The sequence below is a fragment of the Melanostigma gelatinosum genome, assembly GCF_949748355.1.
Source record: "Melanostigma gelatinosum genome assembly, chromosome: 3".
Lineage (NCBI taxonomy): Eukaryota > Metazoa > Chordata > Actinopteri > Perciformes > Zoarcidae > Melanostigma > Melanostigma gelatinosum.
In genome coordinates this window covers 3,285,653-3,309,922 of record NC_136636.1, presented here as the reverse complement: position 1 = coordinate 3,309,922, position 24,270 = coordinate 3,285,653, and the positions used below count along the sequence as shown (strand labels likewise).

At 40.6% G+C, this 24,270-nt stretch overlaps 2 protein-coding genes across 2 annotated transcripts in view; both read right to left on the bottom strand.

The window, feature by feature from the left end:
- mtss1 (MTSS I-BAR domain containing 1) overlaps positions 1–3,755 on the bottom strand; it is a 40,052-nt gene extending 36,297 nt beyond the window's left edge. Inside the window, 1 exon segment of the mRNA XM_079266375.1 lies at positions 3,669–3,755. Coding sequence (XP_079122501.1) covers positions 3,669–3,740 — 72 coding nt within the window. The 5' untranslated portion in view covers positions 3,741–3,755.
- Positions 3,756–8,123: 4,368 nt separating this feature from the next.
- osgn1 (oxidative stress induced growth inhibitor 1) lies at positions 8,124–17,154 on the bottom strand. The gene is made up of 8 exons (XM_079297285.1): positions 17,003–17,154; positions 14,296–14,359; positions 13,255–13,391; positions 12,579–12,770; positions 11,946–12,037; positions 11,039–11,244; positions 10,600–10,943; positions 8,124–9,827 (listed from the first exon to the last, which is right to left on the bottom strand). Exons 2-8 carry the CDS (start codon positions 14,351–14,353, stop codon positions 9,264–9,266), a joined length of 1,593 nt encoding a protein of 530 aa, XP_079153411.1. The 5' UTR covers positions 14,354–14,359; positions 17,003–17,154; the 3' UTR covers positions 8,124–9,263.
- Between the last annotated feature and the right edge of the window lie 7,116 nt (positions 17,155–24,270).

Below are 24,270 nucleotides of genomic sequence, written 5' to 3'. Positions count from 1 at the left end.
CGTTGGTTTTGTGCCATGTTGGTAAAATACCAGGATGTGATGCCACAAGCTCTGAATCACTAACACACACACACACACCTCTTCCCTGTTATCTGACAACGGACGTGACTCATGTGTTCTCCTCACAGGAAGTCTGCAAGTTCCATCACATTACGTCCAAGAACACACAAAGAAAAGGAGAACTTCCTCACGTTGCCCCGAAACTCTTCATCTCACGGAGATCTAACGTTCTCCGGTAGGATGGAGAACTATATATATATATATATCTAGAATAAGCGCCTGTGCACCCAGCAGGGCTGCTATGAACTCCATGATTCATCTGGAGCTCCACTCTTACACAATGTTCGTGTGTATGATCGCTGAATCATCAACTGTGGTTCGACAAGTCGACATATTTATTTCCACATAATGTGGAACCTCTCTGACAAAACAGATTTGCTGTTACACTGACGAGCATTTGTGGTATGAATGAAAGGTTGCCTCAATTTATGTTACTGTGAGGAACTTTTATTTGGTCCTGAACCAGTCTCAGTTTAGTCCTGATCCTCTATATGAACCAGTCTCAGTTTAGTCCTGATCATCTATAAGACCATCAGCAAAGAGACCATCAGAGAGAAGATAGTCTATTTCTATAGAGTTATTCTTGATGCTCGTCATCGATGCCACCGGGTCGGATTCTGGTGAAATCAGATGAACTCATGCAGGTTCACCAGAAACTTCTTCATCTCAGACTCCAGCAGAGACCGGTCCACCGTGGACAGACCCAGATCCTCCAGCAGAGACCGGTCCACCGTGGACAGACCCAGATCCTCCAGCAGAGACCGGTCCACCGTGGACAGACCCAGATCCTCCAGCAGAGACCGGTCCACCGTGGACAGACCCAGATACGGAGCTCCGGGGGGAGGAGAGCTCAGCTCCCGGCAGCAGTAGCGTCTCCTCCTCCTCCTTGCTGGATCCGCTGGAGGGAAGGGAGGCACGGGAGAACCAGAACCAGGACCGAGAGTGGCAGAGTGGCAGACCCCGCTGCAGTAAAATGAGAAGTTTCCTAAAGGGACTCTGGTGCTCAGAAACACTACCACTTTAGTCCAATGAAAGATCCTTGTTGTAGCTTTAACTGAAATCAAATGTACAGCTAAGCAGAGCGTAATGCTTAATTGCTCCTAACACTGGGAAGGGTTAAATGAAAAAGCTAAACACTGCTGTGTACATTTACAAAATGAATATTGTGTTTGCCAGACCCCTCAATAAAGATGTTTTATAGCTGTAGTCTGAGACTGTAACAGCACAGGGCTGCTCTGGTGACACATTAACCACATTTCCACCAAAGTAGTTCCTGGTAGTTTTAGTCCCGAGACTAAACGGTTACTTCAGTCCGTTGTCTGCGTTTCCACAGAGGGGCTAAAGACACGAGGAGATTAACCAAAGTCGTCCGCTGACGTATGAAAAAAGCAACATGACATGGGACGGCGGCGGCTAACTGCTGACTCTGCTAAACGTGATTATCTTCTTGTCTGCTGACTGCCAACAGCAGGCCGTCAGTCTGAAGCATGCTAATGATCAACGCTTATGAACGAGCACGGGTTTGTCCAGTTAGTGTGACGGAAAAGAGAAGTTTAGGATAACAATATGAATACGTTATTGGATGAGGCCGAATGTGTTAAACAATAAAAGATCATAATTGAGGAACATTGGTGACGGTGTGGAGATTTTAACTTTATTATAAAAATGGTTTACTCAGTAAATCTGACTCCACGTGGGGAAGGAGTACTACCACAGAAGTAGTTTCACGAGTATTGACTCGTGTTTTTGTGGTATTTTGAGAGTGTGTGCAGTACTTCAGACAACAAGCCAACCAGCATTACAAGCTGTCCAATAAGAGACATCAGAGTAAACCAACAAACAACGTCTCACCGTTTGGTCTGAAAACATCAAAGAGTGACTGAAAAATGAACATCAGAGTTTCGCAGAACCTTTAAACCGCTGCGTGTGTTCAGCCAAAGATATTCAGTTCCTATCACGTCAGACTGAGGAAACTGTTCACGTGAGAGAAGCTGGAAAACATTTATCATAACAAGCTTATTGATTAACAACAACTCAGAAACATAAGGGCCTTTTAAATGTGTCTATTGAAGAACTGTGAACAAGAACTACGAGCTGAAAAATACATGCAACACTAACAGCAAGTACAACAGTAAATGTTTTAAAAACTACTACAAAAACATCTAGAAATACATCGGAAATACACACGGAACCGTTACAGACTTTAAATTAAGTACTTTGTGGGCAGAAGTATACTACGAGCTGACAATTAGCTCATCACAAGTGACGAATTCATCTTCATGTATTTAATTATCTTTTGTTTACCAGCGTTCTTCTGGCATGAGTCAACTGTTCGTTGTTGCTTATCAAATACATGCACGGATGCCACATGTTTGTGAAAAGACATTAAACTTGTTCGTGTGTAGTCGCTTTTTATGCCTTTTTGTATGCTGAATGACTCATGAACACATCTCTGGTAAAGAAGAAAGTGGTGCTTTTGTGCAATTCTTTGACGCGAAACTTCACAGATCTGTGAAGGCGACTGTGGCAGGGCTGTCTTTCCATCAGAGGGTTGGCGGTTCAAACCCCGGCTCAGGCTCTGCTAGTCGCATGTCGATGTGTCCTTGAGCAAGACACTTAACCCCAAAATTGCTCCCGTAGCTGTGCCTACGGTGTAGAAATGTGATAGACTGAATTGTAAGTCGCTTTGGATAAAAGCGTCTGCTAAATGACTGTAATGTAATGTAATCTGTCGATTTAAAGCCACTAATCGCTTAGTCGTCAAAAAAATAATAATTGCATGAGTGAGCATTGCTTTGTTGGAGGAAAACCCAACAACTCCACAATCACCAGAGCCTCTTCCTGCCTATATTTGGTACCAAAAAAAGATGTGTTCAGGGCCGACTGGAAAAGTAAGAGGCTGCTAACGATGAACATCTGAGAGCAGACAGGCAGCAAAGGGCAGTCGGCTTCACAAACATCAAAGAGCACACAGCTGGTAGAATCCCTCTCAGATGGCCCACTACCAGCTCTAACCTCTGCTCATTCATTACCCAAACAACATCAGTAGCAGTCACATCCACTCATTCTAAATACAGACAATAATAACCTGTATCTCAAGCTTACTCATTCATTTCTGGGACTCTTTATTCTAAAATTACACAGTTTTATCATTATAATACCATTGTGTTCGGAGCACTTTGTGACTCAAACCTGCGTGACATGGTTGTGACAGCCATCATAAAAAGGAAGAAATGCAAACATGGCTTTTATATTTTTTAAGGAAGTAAAAATGTAAAAGTGAAGCAATGCAGGAATAAATCTCTCCATTCAGAATGAATTGAGCAGCCATAAACCTACTCATTAAACTCAAGTAAACAATGTTTGTAATTTAAAAACTGCTGGGTGTCGCCTTCATGGGTGGAAGTAAAGTAAGTGTGTGTATTTTACAAGAGAACAAAGGGAGAAATTAAAAGTTACATTGTGTGAAAGAAAGATGATGAAAGAGCACAGAAGAAAATAAAAAGAGAAATATCAAGAGAAAACAGACAAACTCCTACATATAAAATGCAAAGGAAAGAACTAGATGTTACAAATGTAAAACGTGAATTTAATTATATTTTCTTTACCTTCATGTCGTTCATGATGAGTTGGAAGAGCCCTCCCAAGGCGCTGCATTCCTTCTCTATACCCGCATCCATTTTTTCCACGAGCTCGGAAAAAACTTCCCAAAAACTTTTTTTACCTCCAAAAAAAAACAAAAACTTCCAGCCAAAGTTTTTAAATACTCCAAAAAGTAGGAATCAATAGAGCCGTTCTTTTATTTAATTAAGGGAGGAGGGGGGTTATAACACCCTGAGGGTAAAGTCCACCTTTAAAAAAAACGACATGGAAAAACCTCCAGGAGTTAAATCCAGGTCGAGAGAAACCTTAACTTAAACGTCAGGCTTCAGCCAGCTACCACAGCCGGACAACTTGACAAACAACGTCCGAAGAAACATCACATCATGCCCGAACCATACAGCACCCTGTCTGGAAAAATGTCCGCCCGTTTGTTTGTATTTTAAGTTTTAGCCCAGTCTAAAAAAAATGAAAAAGGAAAAACACAGCTAACCGCAGCTAGCTAACTTGGCTAGCTAGGTTAGCGTCAACTCCGCTAGCAACCTGTGTGTGCACGCGCGTGTGTGTGTGTGTGATTCCAAAACACGTATTGGTCCGCGCGATCAATCAGTTGGCCCACAAAAATAAAAATCGATACGGCTCGTGTCTGATTTAAATCCACCCCAAAAAGTCGTTGTTTCCTGACGCGTATCTGGGAGAATTCACGTTGTTTTTCTTGCGTAGTTTTCTTCTTCTTCTTCTTTTAACGACGAGAGGAGCCGCCGTTTGCCTCCAGTTACTCCAATGGGAGTCCTGACTATGGAGTGAATGAGAGCGTATCGCTGTTAGCACAGTTAGCCACAGTGGCGCTAACACACATCCGGAACCAGAGTTTCACAATAAAAGCTTTTATTCCATGCGATAAAAAATATGTGTGGCTCCGTTCATAGAGGTTGAGCAGAGATGGAAGAAGTACGTCTCAGATGTTTACTTAAATGAAGTTAGCAATACAACAGTGTATATATATAATATTTTACGTCGTGTTGGTTGTTTGTTTGTTTTGTTTGGTTAAATCTTGGCACTATTGTTTTTAGTTAGTTAATTTTAATATGATTCTATTTCGTTCTAAATATTGGGAAATTTTACATTTAATATTTTTACTCTGCTATTTTTATTGCATATATTTTGCATTTTTATATTCAATATTTTTACTCTGTTATATTTTATTGCTTTACCTGTACATGCTGCTGTAGCGAAAAAATGTCGCCTTGCGGTATTAATAAAGTAACTATCTATCGATCTATACAGTGATATATCATGCATATTCATGTTATGTTCTCTGTAATATTGTAAAATGTTAATATTATATAGGTGGAGGCTTCATAGCCCAGTTGGCTTTTTGCCTCTTCCTGCACTGTAATATTATTTATCTCTGTTATGTTTGTTTATTTTTATTTTATATATTTTAAACTATTCTCTCCATTTTATTGTCATTGTTGTTGTGTTTTATATACTTTTGTATATATATATATATATTTATATATATGTATATGTATAAGTTAGATGTTTATACTTACCTTTGTTACATTGTTTTTTGTTTTATTTCTGTGTATGTATGTCGGGAGCAACGGAGTCAAATTTCGATGTTGACATTTATATTGTGTATGTAGTGATGACAAGTTGTGGAATTTAGGTTGGAGGAGTTGTGTTTATATTTTGTGATATTTATTATTTTATGTTTTGTTTAAGAAATTTTAAAAACCTGTTAATCATTAACTTTACATTACTGGCTCAGTTATTCTCATTTTTATAATTGTTCGATTCATTTAATGAAAATGATAACTAAGCTAATGACAATATATTTTTATTTTGTGTTTCTCTAGCTGTTTTCAACTACAAATGTAACAAATCCTACTTTTCATAAACTGAAAAAAGCAATGCCTTTATTTTGAAGGCCTACTAGTTTCCGGTTGGCGCTGAGTTCGCTTCGCTTGACGCTGTTGCGTGTCTCTGGATGGAGGAGGTTCGTTGTGGAACGAGGACGCGGCGGTCCGGTGGGGCGGAGTTAAGGTTTAACAAACTTTACACTTTTAGCTGGAGGTGACACACACACATACTGTATATGTATGTATACTGTATATGTATATGTATATAATGTATAGTGTATATGTATATATAATGTATATATACAGTATATATATACATGTTGGTTCCCAACATCTGGCCTGTGGACCATTACAGGCCCACTGAACATTTGCTATGAAGCCCAAAATAATATATATGTAATCTGACAAAAAAAAGAAGAAGAATATTTACTTAACTTTGCAGCCTTGGTTGGTGTTCAGGTCTGGAGGACTTGTTTTCAGGACAGTTTTTATACCTTTCTTCAACAGACAGTCAGCCGTGTGTGAAGGTGAGGAAGTGGGTGATGTTTAAACTTCCTCTCAATGTCTCGTTTTCATTATTCACACAACTGTGAGTCACTTTTTGGAGGAGAGACGGTGAAAAGTCTGCACAGTTTTTCTCGTTCTGTTTGACAGTATTTCACCGTCATTCGAAACAGTTTTAAACATTCGTTCCTTCAGAGTTCAGACATTGAACGATACGTTGTGTAAACTAGTCTGTTTTCAAGCAAACCCCAGACCAGTCGGACTGCAGTCGGACTGTAGTCGGACTGCAGTCGGACTGCAGTCGGACTGTAGTCGGACTTTCGTCAGACGAACACACGAGGGAACTAAGAGGCTCCTTTTGGGGCCCCTCAGCCAACATGGGCTCCTAACTGTAAATGTGCTAATTGTTGGTATTTCTTGACGATTTAAAGAGACTAGAGATTTGTTGTAGATGTCCTCGCACATTATTTAGGCTGAAAGAAAAACCTCCCTGGAAATTATGACAATTGTCAAATTGTACGTAACCTAAAGCAACATTTTGTGGTTTGGGGGTGCTATCATAGAGTAAGCGAGTTCCATCTCTCAGTCTTACATCCTTATGTTATTTGTACTTTTTACATCGAACGTTCTATGTGAGTTAATTTGTGAGATTTATTTATTTTACAGCATTACAACTTTTGTCTTTAACTGTTAAAAGCACCAACAGAATCCAGTGGAAGTGACAGGAAACCACTGTTCATTGACCCAATAATAATGTTATATATAAGAAGGCCATTATATTTAAATATACATTGTAACTGACTTCTATTTCATCAAACACATCAGCTCATATTTATGACTCTATTTTGTAGCAACCGGCTGATAATAAAAACAGAGTCACGGTGTATCGAGCTGATTCACCCGGCAACAAGCTGAGTCACAGCACCGGCAGCCTTCCTTTCTGACTACCATGGCAACAAGCATGCCACAGTGGTGTGTGTGTGTGTGTGCGTGCGTGTGTATGTGTGCGTGTGTGTGTGTTTTGCTGAATCACGCGATAGCCGTACCCACCAAACACCAGGCTGGTTTCCAGGCAGCAAATGATAACAGCAGTAAAATGTAATAAATACAATTAATCCTATTTGTTCTATTTTTAAACAGCGGCCTGGTTCACTCAGTGGGTTGACGACATGCTGCAGTCATATTATATAATTATTATATAATTCATATTTAAAAACACACGCAAGACTTGCAGATCAAAGTGTTTCATATCACAAAGAAAACGCTCAAAACCAGTTAAACCAGTAAAAATCATGTTAATGAATTAATGTCATTCATCCCTCTGTGGTGGAAAGTAACTAAGTACATTTACTCAAGCACTGATGTGATTCTGTGATTATTCCAGCCTCCTTTTTACTCCGCTACATTTATTTGACAGCCGTATAGTTACTAGTTACTCTGCAGATTCAAATCAATAATAAAAAGCATAGTTATTTAATCATGTATTATATGGAGTATTATATGTAATAAAGGGGCCTCTAAATATTTCTAATACAAATTATTTTGCACCTTTACTTTTTTAAATGCAGGACTCTTACTTGTAACAGAGTATTTCTACGCTGTAGTATTTCTACTTTGACTAAAAGTACTTCTTCCACTATGAACGGGCCAGGATTCACCTTTTTCACTCAGTATCTGTCAGTGAGGAGTCGCCCCCTGCTGGTCAGTGGAGAGAACTCAAGATGAAGTCACTTCAGCATCAAATCCACTTTTCAGACTCAGCACATGAGAAGTATGAGCGTTAGCTAACCCGGCGTCCATTCTCACATCATTTAAACAACCTGTTGTCAAATCTGGTATTAAAAACAATAAGTGGTGGTGGTTTGAACTGAAGGAGAAATGGAATATTCATAAATAATGAATTACCGTCAAACTGTTGTTCCTGAACGCATCAACTCGTCTGATAAACAAAACCACAACTTTAAAGTTTGTGGTGAAAATACTTTAAAAAGTACATCATGAAAGTAGCAGAAGAAAAAAAGAACGTAAACTAAACTGAGAAAATGTTTTTATATCGTTGAACTCAACATGATTTGATTGAAACCAGAAGCACAGAAGAGGATCTCCTCTTGTTATAATAAAAGTCACACGTGTGGAAGATTCAAGAGAAAGAACATCGTTTAAAAACCGCCGCTGGAATCAGTCGTTCATCGTTCCACGACGAGGAATCAGAGACAGATATAGACGCTTCTCTTCAGTTTCTACCAAGTATAAAAGAGTTTCATGATAGTCAGATCCACAAAGATATCCGGTCAGTACAGTGGCTTAAAACTCATAACATAGAAACATAAAGCACCAAAAAAATATACACACACACACACATATACACACACACACACACACACACACACAAAACCCATAATATACAAAAGACACACACGGAGAATGATGCAACAGAAACGAGCAGGAGTTCGTTTCGTGGAAAACTATCACAGTAGTGTCGCGAGAGTCTGAGGTTTCACCACAGAAACATGTGAAATCATCCTCATCGTACATTATTCATTAAATAAAAATAAAAGAGGCTGTTTTGGTCAAGTGTGATGCCGATTGGTTAACCAGGAAACAAACAGAACAGAATTACTGAAAAAGGACTTCTTCTTCGACAGTCTCTTTTCTAGTCACTGTCTTCCTCTTTCCCACATCTCCTCCTGTCGGTCCTCATCACCTCGTGAGGTTTAAAAAGAAATGTACACATTTACAGGTTCTACACTCGTATGTTTGGTGGTATGAGCCCGGCCATGTCGAGCAGCTATTGTGTGACACAATATGGATATAAATAAATGTTAAAAAGACACATTGGCACATGGACGCCAAATGTTGCAGCAGATCTGAGGTCATTATGAAAGAGAGAGAGAGAGTCTGCAGTACAGCGTTTGACCACCAGATGGCACTGAAAGTAGTTTTGCCCCTTTAACAAAAAGCACATATGATTCTTCATAACCATATTTAAGGAATCATCATCATCCAAAAACGTTATATAAAGATTGATATAGATTGTACAGAGTTTTGATTATTCAAATGCAGCTTTTGGTACAAGCCTCTAAAAATCCAGTATTGCTGAGTTTACGGCCTTCCAGGTATCCTTTTAACGGGGAGGACCCCAAACGCACCGTCACTTTCTCACAACCGTCTCACAACGTAGCAGCGTTTTTCGTTTCCCTACTTTGTGCTCAGAGTCTTTAGCTTCTCTTCCTGCTACGAATCCAGACCGCAGACCTCCTTTCTGTCCACGAACCCGTCCGCGGTCAGATCCCCCCCGCCCCCCTCCCTCAGAGACTTGGCGAGGTCGCTCGCGATCGCCAGCGCTCCGCCTTTCAGGAACCTGACGAAGTTCTCGCCGACCAGCGGCCCCATGGCGTACATGCCCGGCCCGTCCGCCGCCACCACCTTGTTGGTGAACGGGTCCACCTCGATCGGGTTCCTCCGGCACGTGATCGGCTCCTCGGGGTAGACGCAGAGCGTGCGGCCGTTGTCGTCGCCCAGGAAGGAGAGGTTCGGGTGGGCGCCGATCAGAACCAGCGCCTTGGAGATCTGGACCACGGTCCGCTGGCCGGAGTCAGACTCCAGGACGCACTTCCGGTCGGGTCGGAACGCGGCGACCCTGTAGCGCGGGAAGCTTAGGTAACCCGGGTAGGAGGAAGGAGATGAAGAGGAGAGAGGAGGGAGGGAGGAAGAGCTAGAGGGGTCGTGGAGGTTCTGGGCGTGGTCCTGTGGTGGAGGGTCCGCCTGGTACTGCTGCTGAGTCATCATCTGGTGAATCTGGACGCCGAAGATCAAGAAGAGTGGGTTTGATGCAACTTCAGGGATCAACAGTAACGTAAGTAAACTGTAGTCAGGCAAGTGGAATGCCTCATTAATTAAATTAAATAAAGATGAAATGTGACCTTTATTAAGGGGTAAAAATATGTGATTTGGAGATTCGTCATTTATGCTCTCAAGCCGCTTTACTTCATAAAGCCACATTGTGAACAAAACATCCGTTGAAATCGGCAAGCCGAACGCTAAATAACGGAGCTAACAGCGTAGCAACATTTGGAAACAAATAATTAAAAATAAATAAATTAAAAAAAAAAAAAAAAAAAAAAAAAAAAAATCAGACTCGTAGAAATATTATATCGTAAATCATTCACATGCTCTTCTGCAGACTACGGCGTCTCTCGGGAGTCGACAATTAACGCCAACGGAGGTTCCATTCACTTACATTGTGGTGTGTTCAAGCTCCAAATCGTAAAAAATGAGTATTGGGCGAAGGTAACGTTGTGTGACATTATCATGATGTGTTCAAATGTCATCTTGTAAAAGTTAATTTTTGGCGAGACACTTTAATAAATAGTTATTTGAAGTAAAAAGAAAATATTTTGAATTTTTACTCTGTAGTGGATGGAAAAGTTTTAATAAAGACCTTAAAAAGTCGAGTTTTTGTTTTTTAAAAACAGGAAAAAAAGAATTTTAAGATTGAAATGAATCTCCAATAATCTGGATAATGACTGGTTCGCGTTGAATACTTGACATTAAATGTCGGCTTCCTCACCTTGTGGTACTCTGGGTAGAGCAGCTTGGGCAGCTGGTTGAAGATGAGTCCGGGGTCGTTGACCGAGCGTCTGAAGGCGTGGTACACCGGCGTGTTCAGGTGGTGGGCGGCCAGCACCGCGTCGGCCGCCGTAAGCCCCGCCCCCACCACCAGCACGGGGTCCGACGATTTGTCGAGCTCGCCGCGGGAGATGGCCGCCTCCAGCTCCCAGAAGGAGTGGCAGACGTACGGCAACGACTCGCCCTCCACGCCGAGCCGGGCCGGGATGTCGTGGGTGCCCGTCGCCAGAACCACGTTGTGGGCCAACATGGAGAAAGGCACCTCCTCCGACACAGCGGAGCCATCTAGGGAGGAGGAAGGAAGGAGAGGAAACGGGAAGTGAAGGTTAACACGCTATAATCAGGAGTGTTGATTTTAATTATTTATTTATTCGCTGTACCTCCTAGCTCCTCCCCCTCTCTGCGCTGCAGTCCCGTCACTCTCCAGCAGGGCGGCGGCGCCCCCTCCCGGTCACCGCCGGGCTGTCTGCTGACCGAGGTGACGGTGGTGCCGCAGGCAAAGTTCTGCTCGAGGGACATCTGGGAAACGTAGTGTTGGTAGTACGAGGCTATCTCTGCTGGTGTGGCGCGGTCATTACGGACATTTCTGGAAAACAATTATATATAAAAAATGATATTGTATTATATTATATATACACACAAATATATTATACAACATTACAATATGCTAATTCTTCTCATATGTTGACTAGTTTTTAAGGTGTATATTTCAAATTGCATCATTACACACATGAGAATAAAGTTGTGAACACCGGCTGAATATCTATTATCAGAATCATCATAACTGTATTTTAACTGCTACTGTGTAAAGGAAATACTGCTGTTAAAAAGAACAGAATATATACAGTATATATACACATACATACACACACACACAGACAGACAGACAGACAGACAGACAGATAGATAGATAGATAGAAAGAGCTGAACAGGAAGTTTAAAGGTTCTTCAAATCATTTGTTTTGACAGCATGTGATGTAAATCACCCGGGAGTCATTTTACAAACAAAGCAAGGAAGAGTCACGCATGAACACACTCTTTGTTTTTGTGTTGTACTTCCTGGTGGTTTAATGAAAGAGAACTTTCATGATTTAAAAAAGAAACTAAATTCTGTTCACCTGAGAAAACAAACATACGTTTTAAAAACTGTGAACGAGTCTCTCTGGACTAAAAGAACACCAGGAAACGTGTGACGACTGTAAGTCCAGAGTGTTTTATTAACCCCGTTGTGTATTTAAACACACGAGCAGTAATGTGAGTCAACTGTAATGTTTACTGAGGACAAACCTGTGTTTCTCTCTCATCCAGTCCTTCAGTTTGAGTCCAGGAAGCTCCATCCAGTTAGCCAGACTGAGGGTTAGCATGGAGCCCTCCATAGCCTGGGAACAACAACAACAACAACAACACAATCACTCAGCTGGATTGATCTGCTGTGTTGTTTTCAAGGTATTCTGGTAACATTTTAAAAAGTTTCAGTTGCTGTTCTTCTGTTCATTTAAATGCATCATGAGCAGACTGCAGCGTTAGTTTAATGGGTTTATTAACATGTCAGCATATTTACAGAAAGATAAATCTAATACTACTTCTGAGTAAATACACATTATTATCAAAACCACCATTTAAAAACAGACAATTGAGTAAAAAAGAAAAAGATTTCTGCTGTTTTAAACTCATTAAACATATCCTTTCTTCTGAACACATTTATTTTTCCCCATTTTAAATGTAAAATATTCTGATGAAATTCTTAAAACAACACTTAAAATGTAAGTGCAAAATGCATCTAAATAATAATAATTATAATAATATATATTCTTTTAAATAATACAATATTATAAATGATTATCCATATTATTTTTTATCTAAATTATTATTATCTATATTATTATTTATCTAAATAACCCGTATTGCAGCGATACGTACATGCCACGCCCCTCCAGGCGGACCCTTTCCCAGCACCAGGTGCGGTACGGCCCGCTCCGGCTCGTACCGCCACGCCAGCGGAGACGTGTGGTCCAGCCCGAAGTCGCTGTCGGGGAGCAGCAGCGAGTCGAAGAGCACGGCCACGGGATTGGACGAGCGGCCCTCCAGACCCTCGCACAGGTACTCCAGGTCCTGGGACAGGGAGGCAGGGTTCATACACATTTTGGCCAATGGATTTCCATGACTTTAAGCCAAATTTCCATGACCAAACATTTTGTGAAATCTCGGTGTACACATGAAAAAGTGAGAAAATGTAGTATTTACACTAACAATGAGAATTCCAAAGCATACAGTATACCTTAAATGACACAAACGAATGAGAGACAATAGTTTGATTAAAAGAATAAACATTTATAAATATACTCTGGTTGACAGGCATTCATAACACTGACACATCAAGAAGAGCTTTAGTAGGTAGTAGCATCCAGCTCGTGCACATATTGCTTTCCCTTTTGTCGTGAAAATGTTTCAATGAACCGTTACTGTACGGCTTCATATTAACTTCCACTGTTACTGTACAGCTGTTGGAATTGTGGCCTATCTTCTATTTGCAATTAATATGCATTCAATCCAGTTCAATTATTGAAATGAAAATGATAATCTACTCTGCACGTACCTGCTCCAGCAGAGACAGGTGCGGCTGCTCCCTCAGCTTGCTGTTCAGCAGCGGGTTGGGGTGAGACGCCTCGGGAGACAGGTACGGTGTGTAACCCGACAGCAGGTACGACAGACAGATCCCCGACGGGCCGTTACCTTTGGAAAAACAGAGAGAGAGCGTCACCGAGACCGTCAGGTCGCTGCAGTGGAAGCAATGTGACTGGTTTCCAGTTGCACTGGCAACTGCTAGCTGTGTTAGTGTGTGCAATTAGGGGGAGGGGGAGGGGGAGGGGGGGGGTTGTTTATGATCTGTCTTCTGCATTATTTTAATAAAACAGCTACTTTAGAAAAGACAAAACGGCTAAAATACTATTGCACGGTCATAAAAACTGCAGCATGACTCAGCAAGTTTTGAATGCCACACAGTAACCCGTACGAGCAGCCGGTGACTCGGCAGAATCCAAAATGCAAAGTCGCCGTAACTCGCCTGCTCATGATGACTAATGGTTTTCACACAGTCAGTCACAACTAACTAAACAAATTCTGAGCTCAATCGCACAAAAACTGAGAATATTTGAGGATATATTTGAGGAACATTCATCATCGCTCTGCTGGGAAACGTTCGCGCAACGCCGCATGCAGCCGATGTCAACACTTTCTAAGGATATTGTATTTAGCAACCCGTGTGTTCGGCAACCTGCTGCTTATGTTGAAATAACTTGCACTGAAACACTCCTCGCTCACTACTCTGCCACTTCTTCTTCACTTTAATATTTTTGGCAGATCAATACGACATTTGGCAAAATTTGCTCTTATTTGTAAGATATATATATTTTTGTTTCCATCCAGTTGCACTGGAGATGGTTTTACTTCATAGTTACCTTGTAATGCTGCTGAGAGAGCGAACGGTTGTTTTTTTTGGTGCGTTCGGGTGCTTGGGAGAAGGTAGGAAAAAGGGGAGTTGTGCTGCGTCATAGTTCTCCACACATCTACCGGCTTTCTCCTTTAAAAAAGGTTCTTTTCTTGCTGCATAAAATCAACCGTGTGTGTGTTTTCTTACCGATGATCACTACGGGTAAAATGTCCCCGGGGATAATTTCTGTATCGTGACGATCCATATTTATCTGAGGAGAGAAAAGAGACATCATTATTAATATGAGTTCTTTATCAATGCAACGTCAAGATAACTTCCATTATCTGAGAGAAAGCAGGGTGAAGTAGTTAATCATTAAGGCCAGTTACAATGAGTTACAATGGTCAGTCAGTACATTTCCACTGACCTCTGACACACGCACACCGTACTCGCACGCACAGTCACACAGACCGCACACAGTACTCTCACACACACCGTACTAACAAACACCGTACTAACAAACACCGTACTAACAAACACCGTACTAACAAACACCGTACTAACAAACACACTGACCTCATAAGTTTAAGGAAGCAGTGTGACCTCAGATAAACACACTTGAGAAGCAGTGTGACCTCAGGGAGAGATAAAGCGGGGGGGGATCTGCAGAGTCACGCTTACACAGATAACATGAGTGAAACTAATGAAAAAAGGAAGGAATAAATAAATAAGAGGCGGAGGAAGAGGTGCGACGGAGAGGTACAGACAGACAGGCAGAGAGACAGACAGAGACAGACACGTTGAGGAAGAGATAAAGAATGTTAGATAAGAGCAGTGCAGAGGCTGGAAGCAAGCCCAGACCAGAGGGTGTTTAACAGCAAACAGGTTTACTGGGCATACACACACACACACACTGTACTACTGGCCCAGTTTCCTTGTTGAACTGATTTGACTGGATAATAATTGGTTTTCCTTAATTAGTTTGGCAGCAAAAACACGAAAAGAATGTCTGCCAAGAAAAAGAGTTGACCAATGCCTGACAACAGTCACTGTTTTGAGTTTGTTAATCTTAATGTTTATCTTGAAGCAGAACCTGCATACCACACAGTTTAGCCCTCCACAACAGTATTTTGGTTCACGTTTGAACCTGTGCGATAAAGACTTTTTCATCCATTAAATGAACCGGTGTTTTTGCAAAACATTAAATAAAGAAAGATCCGGCCCCCTCGCTGTCACAGGAGTCATATTCCTCTACAGCAAATATAGCAAAGCCCAAAGTCGTATCCAGCTCGTGGTGTCATTTGAATACACGGACACCATCTTTCACCGGCACTGACGGCCTCCTGCAGTCAACCATCTGCCAATCTCTAATGAGATTTTAATTATCTGCCCACCGAAGGAGACACACGAGTCCAGTTGTAAACGTACTGAAGTGGTTTGTGTTGATTCAGACTCATCTGACAAGTCATTACATAATGACGTCGTGAATGAGTTTGAAAAGTCTATTAAAAACAAAAAGGTCTCGTATGTAACAGAAGAGGTTCATTTTTCTGCTACATTATACTTCCAAGTATTGTACTTTTAACTGTGCTTTGCAGATTGAGATTATTATTGTGATATGTAATGAACGAATACATTTTTATCGATTTAAATATCCATGAAATTAGCCTCACATCTACCAGCAGTGATGATCGCATCAGTAAATAGATCATTATACTGCAACTAGAAAATGCATTTCCTGCTGAAAATGCGTTGGAATGCTGAAAGCTGAAATTAATCTCAAAAACATTGCTGAAAATTGATATCCAATTTAAAAAAAATTGCAAAAAGCTGAATAATTCAAAAAGTTGAAAGATTACAAATATGAAGTTATATCACCCCTCTCCTGAAAGAGCTGAACATTTTGATATTCGAACGGTTTCTGTAGCTTAAAAGAATTCCAGCAGTAGTGATATTTGTTGTAGTAGTAGTATAAGTATTATTCGCAGTATAAGTATGAGTAGCATTAAAAGTTGAAATGGTGTCTGTAGCTGAAAGTATGAGGAAGTTGAAGGATTTGAAAGTTGAAGAAGTTTAAGAGGATTTGTAAATATTCTCCATAGAGATCCCATTCAAAAATAAAGTTGCTAAAAGCTTAATAATTCAAAAAGTTTAAAGGTTAGAAATGTTGGGATGCTTAACAGCATTCCAACAATAAAGAAACAGGATAACAATAGTTGGAATGCTTAACAGCATTCAAACAATTATATAAACAAACATTATTATGAAATGGACCATTCTGCATATTGTATACTTTTATTGTTTTGTGCTTGAAGTACATTTTGAAGTTAATACTTTTGTACTTTGACTCAAGAAAAATATGTTTGTAATATTACTATTTTGGTAATTTTGGAGTACTTCTTCCACCTTGCAGTGACTTTGTGTTCAAATCTGCTTAGCAGTAATGCTAGCATTCTTATAAACTAGCCTAAAATCGTGACAGGGGGTGAACGTTACACCTGCTTAGCATCATGCGTGTTAGCATCGAGATCGGAGAGCATTCGATTGACTCTTGACGGCTCTCAACAAGTCTTCCGCGACGTCATCAACTGTAACCTCCGTATGAGCGCAGCGGGCACATACGCTAGCAAGTGAGGCACGCTCTCACGTGCACTAACACGCACTAAGAAGCACGCGAGGTTATGCTGGCTATGTAAACAAAGAAAAGAGAAGCTCCCATGACAACACACACAAACCTCTCACAGCTAATAGTTAGTTTGCTGCTATATTAATGGTCAGAATGTGACATAAAGCTCCATTAAGTACGATTTTCTTTGAACGAACGAGTCTTTGATTGCACCGGCTAACGGCTCATTTATAACATCCGCCTTCCACGCGCAGCTTTAATCAAAGATGAAATCTAACGTTAACTCACATATCTTTTCTTCCTCCCCGCTGATGCCGGCTCTCCTTCAGCTCTCAAGAAGAAGAAATGACTGCAGCCTTCTTCTTCTTATTCTTCTTCTCAGTCTCTCATTCCTTCCACGCTCTTTATTCGGTTTCCTCCGTTACATGTGCGACACTAAAACGTCCTGCTGCCGACTCGGAGCTGCACATTCACAGATTATATATATTCGGTCACCGCCGAGTCCGACACCCAACCGACCAATCAGAAGCGACCTTCCGCTGCTGGTTCTGGTACCTCACGCGCGATGTCGTCAGACGAAGAAGAAAGATCGTCTATGTGTGCGAGGAGAAGGCACGAGGACAGTACAAGGATGACATAGCCGACGGAAGTAGCCGAAGGGCTCCTGTTCGGTAACAGATATCTAGACGTGGAACTCAGATATTCTCTCAGATATTTTACTTACGTAAATGTACAAATACTACAAAAATGTGAAATTGTTTTTCGGTAAATTCAATGTATATTTTTTAATTAATATATATATTATTATATTCTTGTTTTATATTATTATATAGTATTAATTATAATATTATAATATTATATATTTTATTATTTTATATATATAGTTTTTGTAGCGGTGGTGGTTTGCGGAAATCTAAATAGAGTGGGCGCTCTGTCTGTGAATTGCCCTTCTTGGAATAAATGAAGCTGAATCTGAAGTAGACTTGGGTGGAATTTTTTTTTTTAACTGTTGGTCGATTGGCACTTGCTTCTATTCACAGAAGTCTATGACAAAATCTACTTCTCTCTTGATTTATTACCTCAGTAAACATTGTAAACATGAGTTTATGATCTCAATCTCTAGTTTCAAGTCTTCTGCAATACAGCATGATGTTCATTGAGTAAATTATGGTCCATTTAGAGTCAAAGAGACCATAAAGCAGAGTATGCTTCACGGCGGGTCTACACAGTGATTGACAGGTGTCTACCCTATCAGAGCTGTATAAAGCGTCTCTACGTCACTCCTCCGCCGTCCACATATGGTCACTTCCGTTCACTGGTTGCAAACAAAGATGGTAACGGCCAAAATGCCGAACTCAAGGCTTCAAAACCACAGTCCACAAACCAACGGGTGACGTCACTATGAAGCTGAGGTTTAAAGAAAGAAGTGAACCTCATGTTGAAGCAGGGGGAAAAGTCCGAGTCATTGCATGGGAACCATGAATGTCAGTGTACAATCAATTAATTGTTCAAATATTTCAGAAAATATAAAGGTCGACTCAGCATGAAACAAGGGAGCCATTATGAGAAACACAAGCAGTCTATATCAGAGAGGCAGATGTAGGGAGGCCTCTGGGAGAATGAAATAAAATAAGACTGGCATAAGACGTGTTGTGGCCTGCAGACAAGCTGTTCACATGTAAAACAGGCAGCTGATGAAGTTAAATTGTACAGAGTTGTACTGTACGTCTCCAGCAGTCACACCTTTTATCTTGTTCCAGAAATCTCACAGAGAAATCTCTGTAATGTTGTATGTTTAGTGAGGCAGAGCAACAGGCATCGCTCACGCACAGTTTTAAAATGACTTTTGTTTTTGTTGGAGGACAAAATGTTCAAACCCTTTTCTACGGGTCCATTATCACCTCCGAAATTATTATTAATCTGTGTTCTATTATCTTTTGTACATGTGTGGTTGATCTGGCTGTTAACGCACAACCTTTTAACTGACAGTATATGGAAATCAGTCAAGTCATCATTTATTTATTTATTGAACTTCATACGGACATTTGATGTTATTGTAAACTCGGTCTTCCCTTTAGCATTAAATGTGCAGAAGGTTTACATTTTTGACAGACTATTTCATGGATTAGGATTACTTTTGATACTTTGATTTCTACTACAATTGTGTAGTATTTTTTGGATCTATTAGCAGTCATCATAATGTTGCTAGTAGTGTAAAATCACCTGAAACTAAGAATTGTTGTGTTTTCGTTCGTCTAGAATGAGCCCTTCATGAGGGAGCGGGTCCTCTTCATGGAGCCATGTTGTACTGCCATTTTTCTACAGTAGCCCAGAATGGACAAACCAAACACTATCTCTAGCGAGACCCTTTTGTGTTTCTGTTTTACCTTAAGGCCACCGTAGTTCTCCGAAGTAAATTATTTTAACACTTCCTTCCCCACAAAACAAAGATGTGCAGCCCATCACAAGAACAGTGTATGAAGGGAAATAAATCTCTGTTAAGTCACTATATATTGCCGGATGGCATAAACAAAATGGGGATTTTGTTTTTGCAATGGCAGTGAATATCGACACTGCGTCTGGTAACTCCCATGAGCTCCTCCATTCCGCATGACGAAGTGTCCTTGAGCAAGACACCGAACCCCAAAAGCTGCCAAAGGCTCCCAGTTAATAAATGTGAGTTAGTTCAGGGTCTATAACTGGCACCTTGCAAGAAAGCCTCTGCCATCAGTATGAGTGGGTGTAAATGGGTGCATGATGCCATGTTGGAAAACTAAAAAGGTGTTCGACAAATACAAGTCCATTTACCATTTTCCAAAGGGATAGCATGTGACGAGCTGGAATGCAAACGTGTTGAGATGTATGATCATAAAACAATCACCTGGAAGCTTATGTAACAGACAAGCCAACCAGTCCAGGTTGTCTTCTCATCCAATACAAGTAGAGAGAAATGGTGGATGAATCTTTTTTATGTTCATGGCTTCGTATTTGTTTGATAATGTGGTTTTAAGGCCATAAAGTGAAGGACATGTTATTAGGTTTTGGCAACTGAAGCACTTTAAAGTGGGAGAACATTTTTATTTCTAGTTCAATATCTAAAAGATGAAAAGTCAAAGTATGTTGATTATGTCGACGGACTTATCAGGAAGGACAGCAGAAAGAAAAACCTCTGAAATCTGTAAGCTAAAAACAAAAGTCCATCTGTAAAAAGACAATTATAAGTCCATGGTAATGGACGTTATGAATGCTCGAAGTTGGTTCAGTCTTCTGGCCGAACAAGATCATAAAAAAACAAAAATGTACTTCAAATGGAGGACGATTACTGTATATACCAAAGAGAAAACCTGGAAGACCAAAATAGACCCGAGGAAGCTCAACATGTTGCCAAGGATTGGGGAACAATGGTGGGACATCATTGTTGCTTTATGTCCCATACTACTTTGAAGATGTTTGATTTTCAACATTTACTTTTTCTTTCTTTCTGTTTGTAGCATCAACACAGTTAAACAAGTTGTGCTAAGGAAACCTGCAGATTCTTTGTGGTGGATGAATTGGAAATGCTTTCACTATTTCTGGGAATATTTGGTAAAGAAATGTATCTGAAACAGCACTGAATGTGACCTCATATACATAAAGGAAAAAATGCTTCGGGTGTCAAATAAAGGGCCATGATAGCTTTTGGTGTGAAAGCCGAGCGGCGCGAGTCTAAAGATGCCGTTGGGAAACCCAGCACCGGCATGTGAGTCACCGCGTAATCCCGTCCATGAAGCTTTCCTTTTGTCCGTGTGTGGCGACATCACAGGGATCTGCTTTCAACAGCCGAGATCACAAGCAGAGGATGAACAGATCAGAGCCAGACAAAAGGGCCTGCGAGGGGTTAAAAGTACACAAAGCATTCCTCATCTGTCGTTTTTCCAGGAACAGAGGGAACATTTGAACAAGACAGAGAGACACAGTGAGGTACAGTGGTGGTCAGACGCTGAGCTCGGGGGCTTCGGACTTCACACGGCCCAAAGAAAACAGCGACGGGCGAGATGTGCCGCGTAAGACATTTCTCACCTGAATGTGTCTCTCTATAGCTGTTCATGACGGGGGACATGCTGTCAGAGGCCACATGCAGTTTAAGAGACAGCATTGAACGTTTGAATTATTAATAATTCTGTGATGTACACTGTAGCACTCGATTTAACTCTTCAACAAGCCCCGCCTCCCTCTGCGACTCCCTCAAGCTGTCTGAGCTACATTACCATGGAGCCCACACTGTCACTAACTGCACTCCCTGCATTCATATTAAATTAATGGAAAAAACTAAAATGTGATTTCACAGAGAAGCAGACAGAAGGGTCTACAATACTGGATGCATTGTTATTTGAAGAAGTAGTTCCAGCATGTGACGCCAACTCTTGCAAACGGTCTTCATGCTAAGCTAGGCTAACCACGTCTGATGTAAACTGTGCACTTAACACACAAATATATAATACCTTCATAACTGTTCCTTTAAGATATGAGTCATCCTGTTTCGCTGCTCACACTGTGTGAACACGAGTGGTCGGGGGTGTTTGTTGCAAATTGGATTAAAATATTACATGAATAAGATTATGTAATACTTTGTCTTTGTGCAGAGAGGCTGACTGGCGTAACACTTTGCTGTCGGGGCTGAAACGGCATTATGCTGATCGCTGGGATTATCAGACACGGTGTCGTAGTGCCTTGCTCACCGGCACTCTGGCTGCAGAATTTGATTTCACATAGTGTGGAAGTTTGAGTCTGTTCCACAGCGAGGAGGCCAGAGCGCGTGTCCGGCTGCTTTGTACAGTCGACACGCTGCAACAAGAAACACCCCACATCATAACAATGACTAATTATGAATTCTTAAATATGAATCATTGAACACTTTTATTATAGCTACTAAACACACAGTTCTATGCTCAAATTTCTTACGAGAGACATCCAGGATTTGGTGTATTTGTTTCTACCTTTGAAATCTAACAGCAGGTATATTTCTGTTCATATATTTCTATGTGAAGCTGGTTATTAAATGATATAGATAACGGTTTTCCCAACATTTTTGGAATGCAGACAAATATATAATAGTAATAATTTAAATCTTTAGTTGAAGAAAACGTTTCAAAGACACATCTACAAAGTGTTTTACAATAACTCAAATATAAACAACATGACAACACATGTTAAAACAACAGTCCAAGCCAAGACGGCAAAACTTTATTACTCCTTTCAACCTCGACAAAAGCTGTCACAAAGCAGATCAAATCCTTCCACTCTCGCCTTTCACAATAAAACCCCTAGACATAGTATTTGCAGGCGAGTATTTCTCATTATTACGTCATTCATTCGTCAACAATGTCCACAATGCAGTTACAGAATGAAACCATGTAAGCCACGAGGAGAGTTTGAGAATAAAACATTTTCACTGACTGTCTGGACATTTTGTGTCTCCGTCTTATTTCTATTTTTTCGAAGGATATTCTGTGACATCACCCACTTGTGGATGTCACAAAGTCATTTTTAGATTCATATTTTAGATCAAATAGATGTGTATGGGTCTCTGCGTAAAAGGGTGAACGACTGTAGCCTTTTTGCAGAGTGCATTTGTGTGCGTTGTGTCACAATGAATCAGCAATTTCTTCAGGACGTGAAATGGCCAAATGCCAGAAGTCTTTACTCATGAAAATTTGAGTCGTCCACCTTCATACAATAAAGATTATATTATCACAAGGACTTGAAAGCTAATTCATAGACATTATAAAACATGCATTGTGTCCAGTAGCATCATGTTGCACATATGAGCGATGAGTGTCGTGTGTTGTCAACTCTTACCTGCATGCCTACGGCTGACAGGCTCTTAAACAAACCAGAGTGGGTTTGTGTCACTTAATCCTCCGTCATCAGTTAAAGTCAGTTGTTGTGCACACTGTCACAAAGGCAGGTGTACATAGTTAAGTGCCAAACGATGAGGTTAAGTAGGGCAACAATGTCAAACAAACAACGATATGGTGTAAAAGAAATGCGACTATTTCTTTCTCCTCTTACACATTTAATTATTTCTGCTGAATTGTAGAAAAGAGACACTTTCTGTGTTTTTCGTTTTTTTAACCGTGATGTGTTTCTGTCCATCTGACGATTCATATTTTCTTCTTGTTTCTGTTAGTTTCATCTTGTCTTTAACAAACATTTCCCCTCTCCCAGTTCCCGCTTATCTCTGCTGTAAATTCCCTTCTTCATTCAACTGTCTATCTCTCCACTCTTGTCATTAAAATGCTGGAGTCCAAAGGACTCTTTTCACTCCGTTTATTTTCCTCTGACAGTGTGAAGTTAGTCATTAAGAGGCATTTCTTTGGTCCGGTATTCTTCCATTCAAGGACACTTTTGTGTCACAACCTGCTCAACATTCTTTTCGCGAAATCCTACATTTGGATTAACGCTCACTGCCAACGTCACTTTAAATTAGTTTTGTTGGTTCACGCTGAGGTTTGAAGGTATATTTGCAGAACTCCAGCTTGAAAAGTCAAGAAACCTTAAGTGCTATCTCACCTTTTCCAAAGAGACCTGTGGCCAATCAACAAACTGCTGTCCTCAAATAGACGGTAAAACCAGCAGCATGTGTGTTCAGTGCAGGAAACAAACATTTGCCCAAGCAAACATTTGCCTTGTGCTTATTATTTGTAGAACCATTTTTAAAAAGTGAGGGGTTAAAAAAATTACGAAATCTCATTTACAGTTGCTGGAAGTGGAATTTACAAAACACACGGAAATGTAACGTAGTCAACCGAAAACTGTGAACATAAAAGTTGTTCTACATTTTTTTATATTTATTTACATTTTCTCTCTCTTGTCTAATCAGCTGGCTGTTGTCTAAATGTCACACAGGTCACATTATGGAATGACGAGAAATGTCATCAGGTGGACTGAAACTCCAAATGACTTTGCTGTTTTCCTTTGAAGGGTGACAGATGAATGATTGCTGCTTGAATTTGCATTGTGTAAATCCATTGTTTTGCATGTATGTTTCAGCCCCACCTAGTGAACCTGCCCGCCTCTTTTTTGTATCGCCTTGTTAGAACCTTTGTTTGCTCCAAATGCAGATGAAAAGCCAATGTTGTTGCTCAGGGAAATATTTACAAGCAGCTCTGTTGCCAAGGCTGGTGGGGCTCCAGGTAAAAATCTGTCAGTCAGAGCTGTATTTCACAATTCAGAACATTAATACAGCAGCAAATAACAAATAGCTATGTAAAGCTAACGTGCGGTAATATCCGTCTGTGTGTGTGCTATAATCTGAGCTCCACCTTGCTTTGTTGTGACAGCCGGGCCGGCTGCACGTGCATGTTGCCCATCCTCCTTCAACGTTAAAGAGATAAACCGTAAAATGCGGAATTCATGATATTGATCCACAAGGAATGTGAACTTGCATTTAAAGCGAGAGCTGCTTTTTTCTACATGCAGAGCTTAAGTCGGTCTGAACGCAGCTTAAACCAGCTTAAACCCTCAACAACCTCTTTGATGAAGTGTAAGGACATAAAAAAAAAAGATGTCCTCGT

Excerpts from the sequence above, each read along its gene's own strand:
- osgn1 (XM_079297285.1), bottom strand. The coding sequence starts at position 14,353 with ATGGATCGTCACGATACAGAAATTATCCCCGGGGACATTTTACCCGTA. Across the intron at positions 13,392-14,295 it reads TTTACCCGTAGTGATCATCG|GTAACGGCCCGTCGGGGATC; the intron begins GTAAGAAAACAC and ends GTTTTTCCAAAG. Across the intron at positions 10,944-11,038 it reads AGAGGGGGAGGAGCTAGGAG|ATGGCTCCGCTGTGTCGGAG; the intron begins GTACAGCGAATA and ends CCTCCTCCCTAG.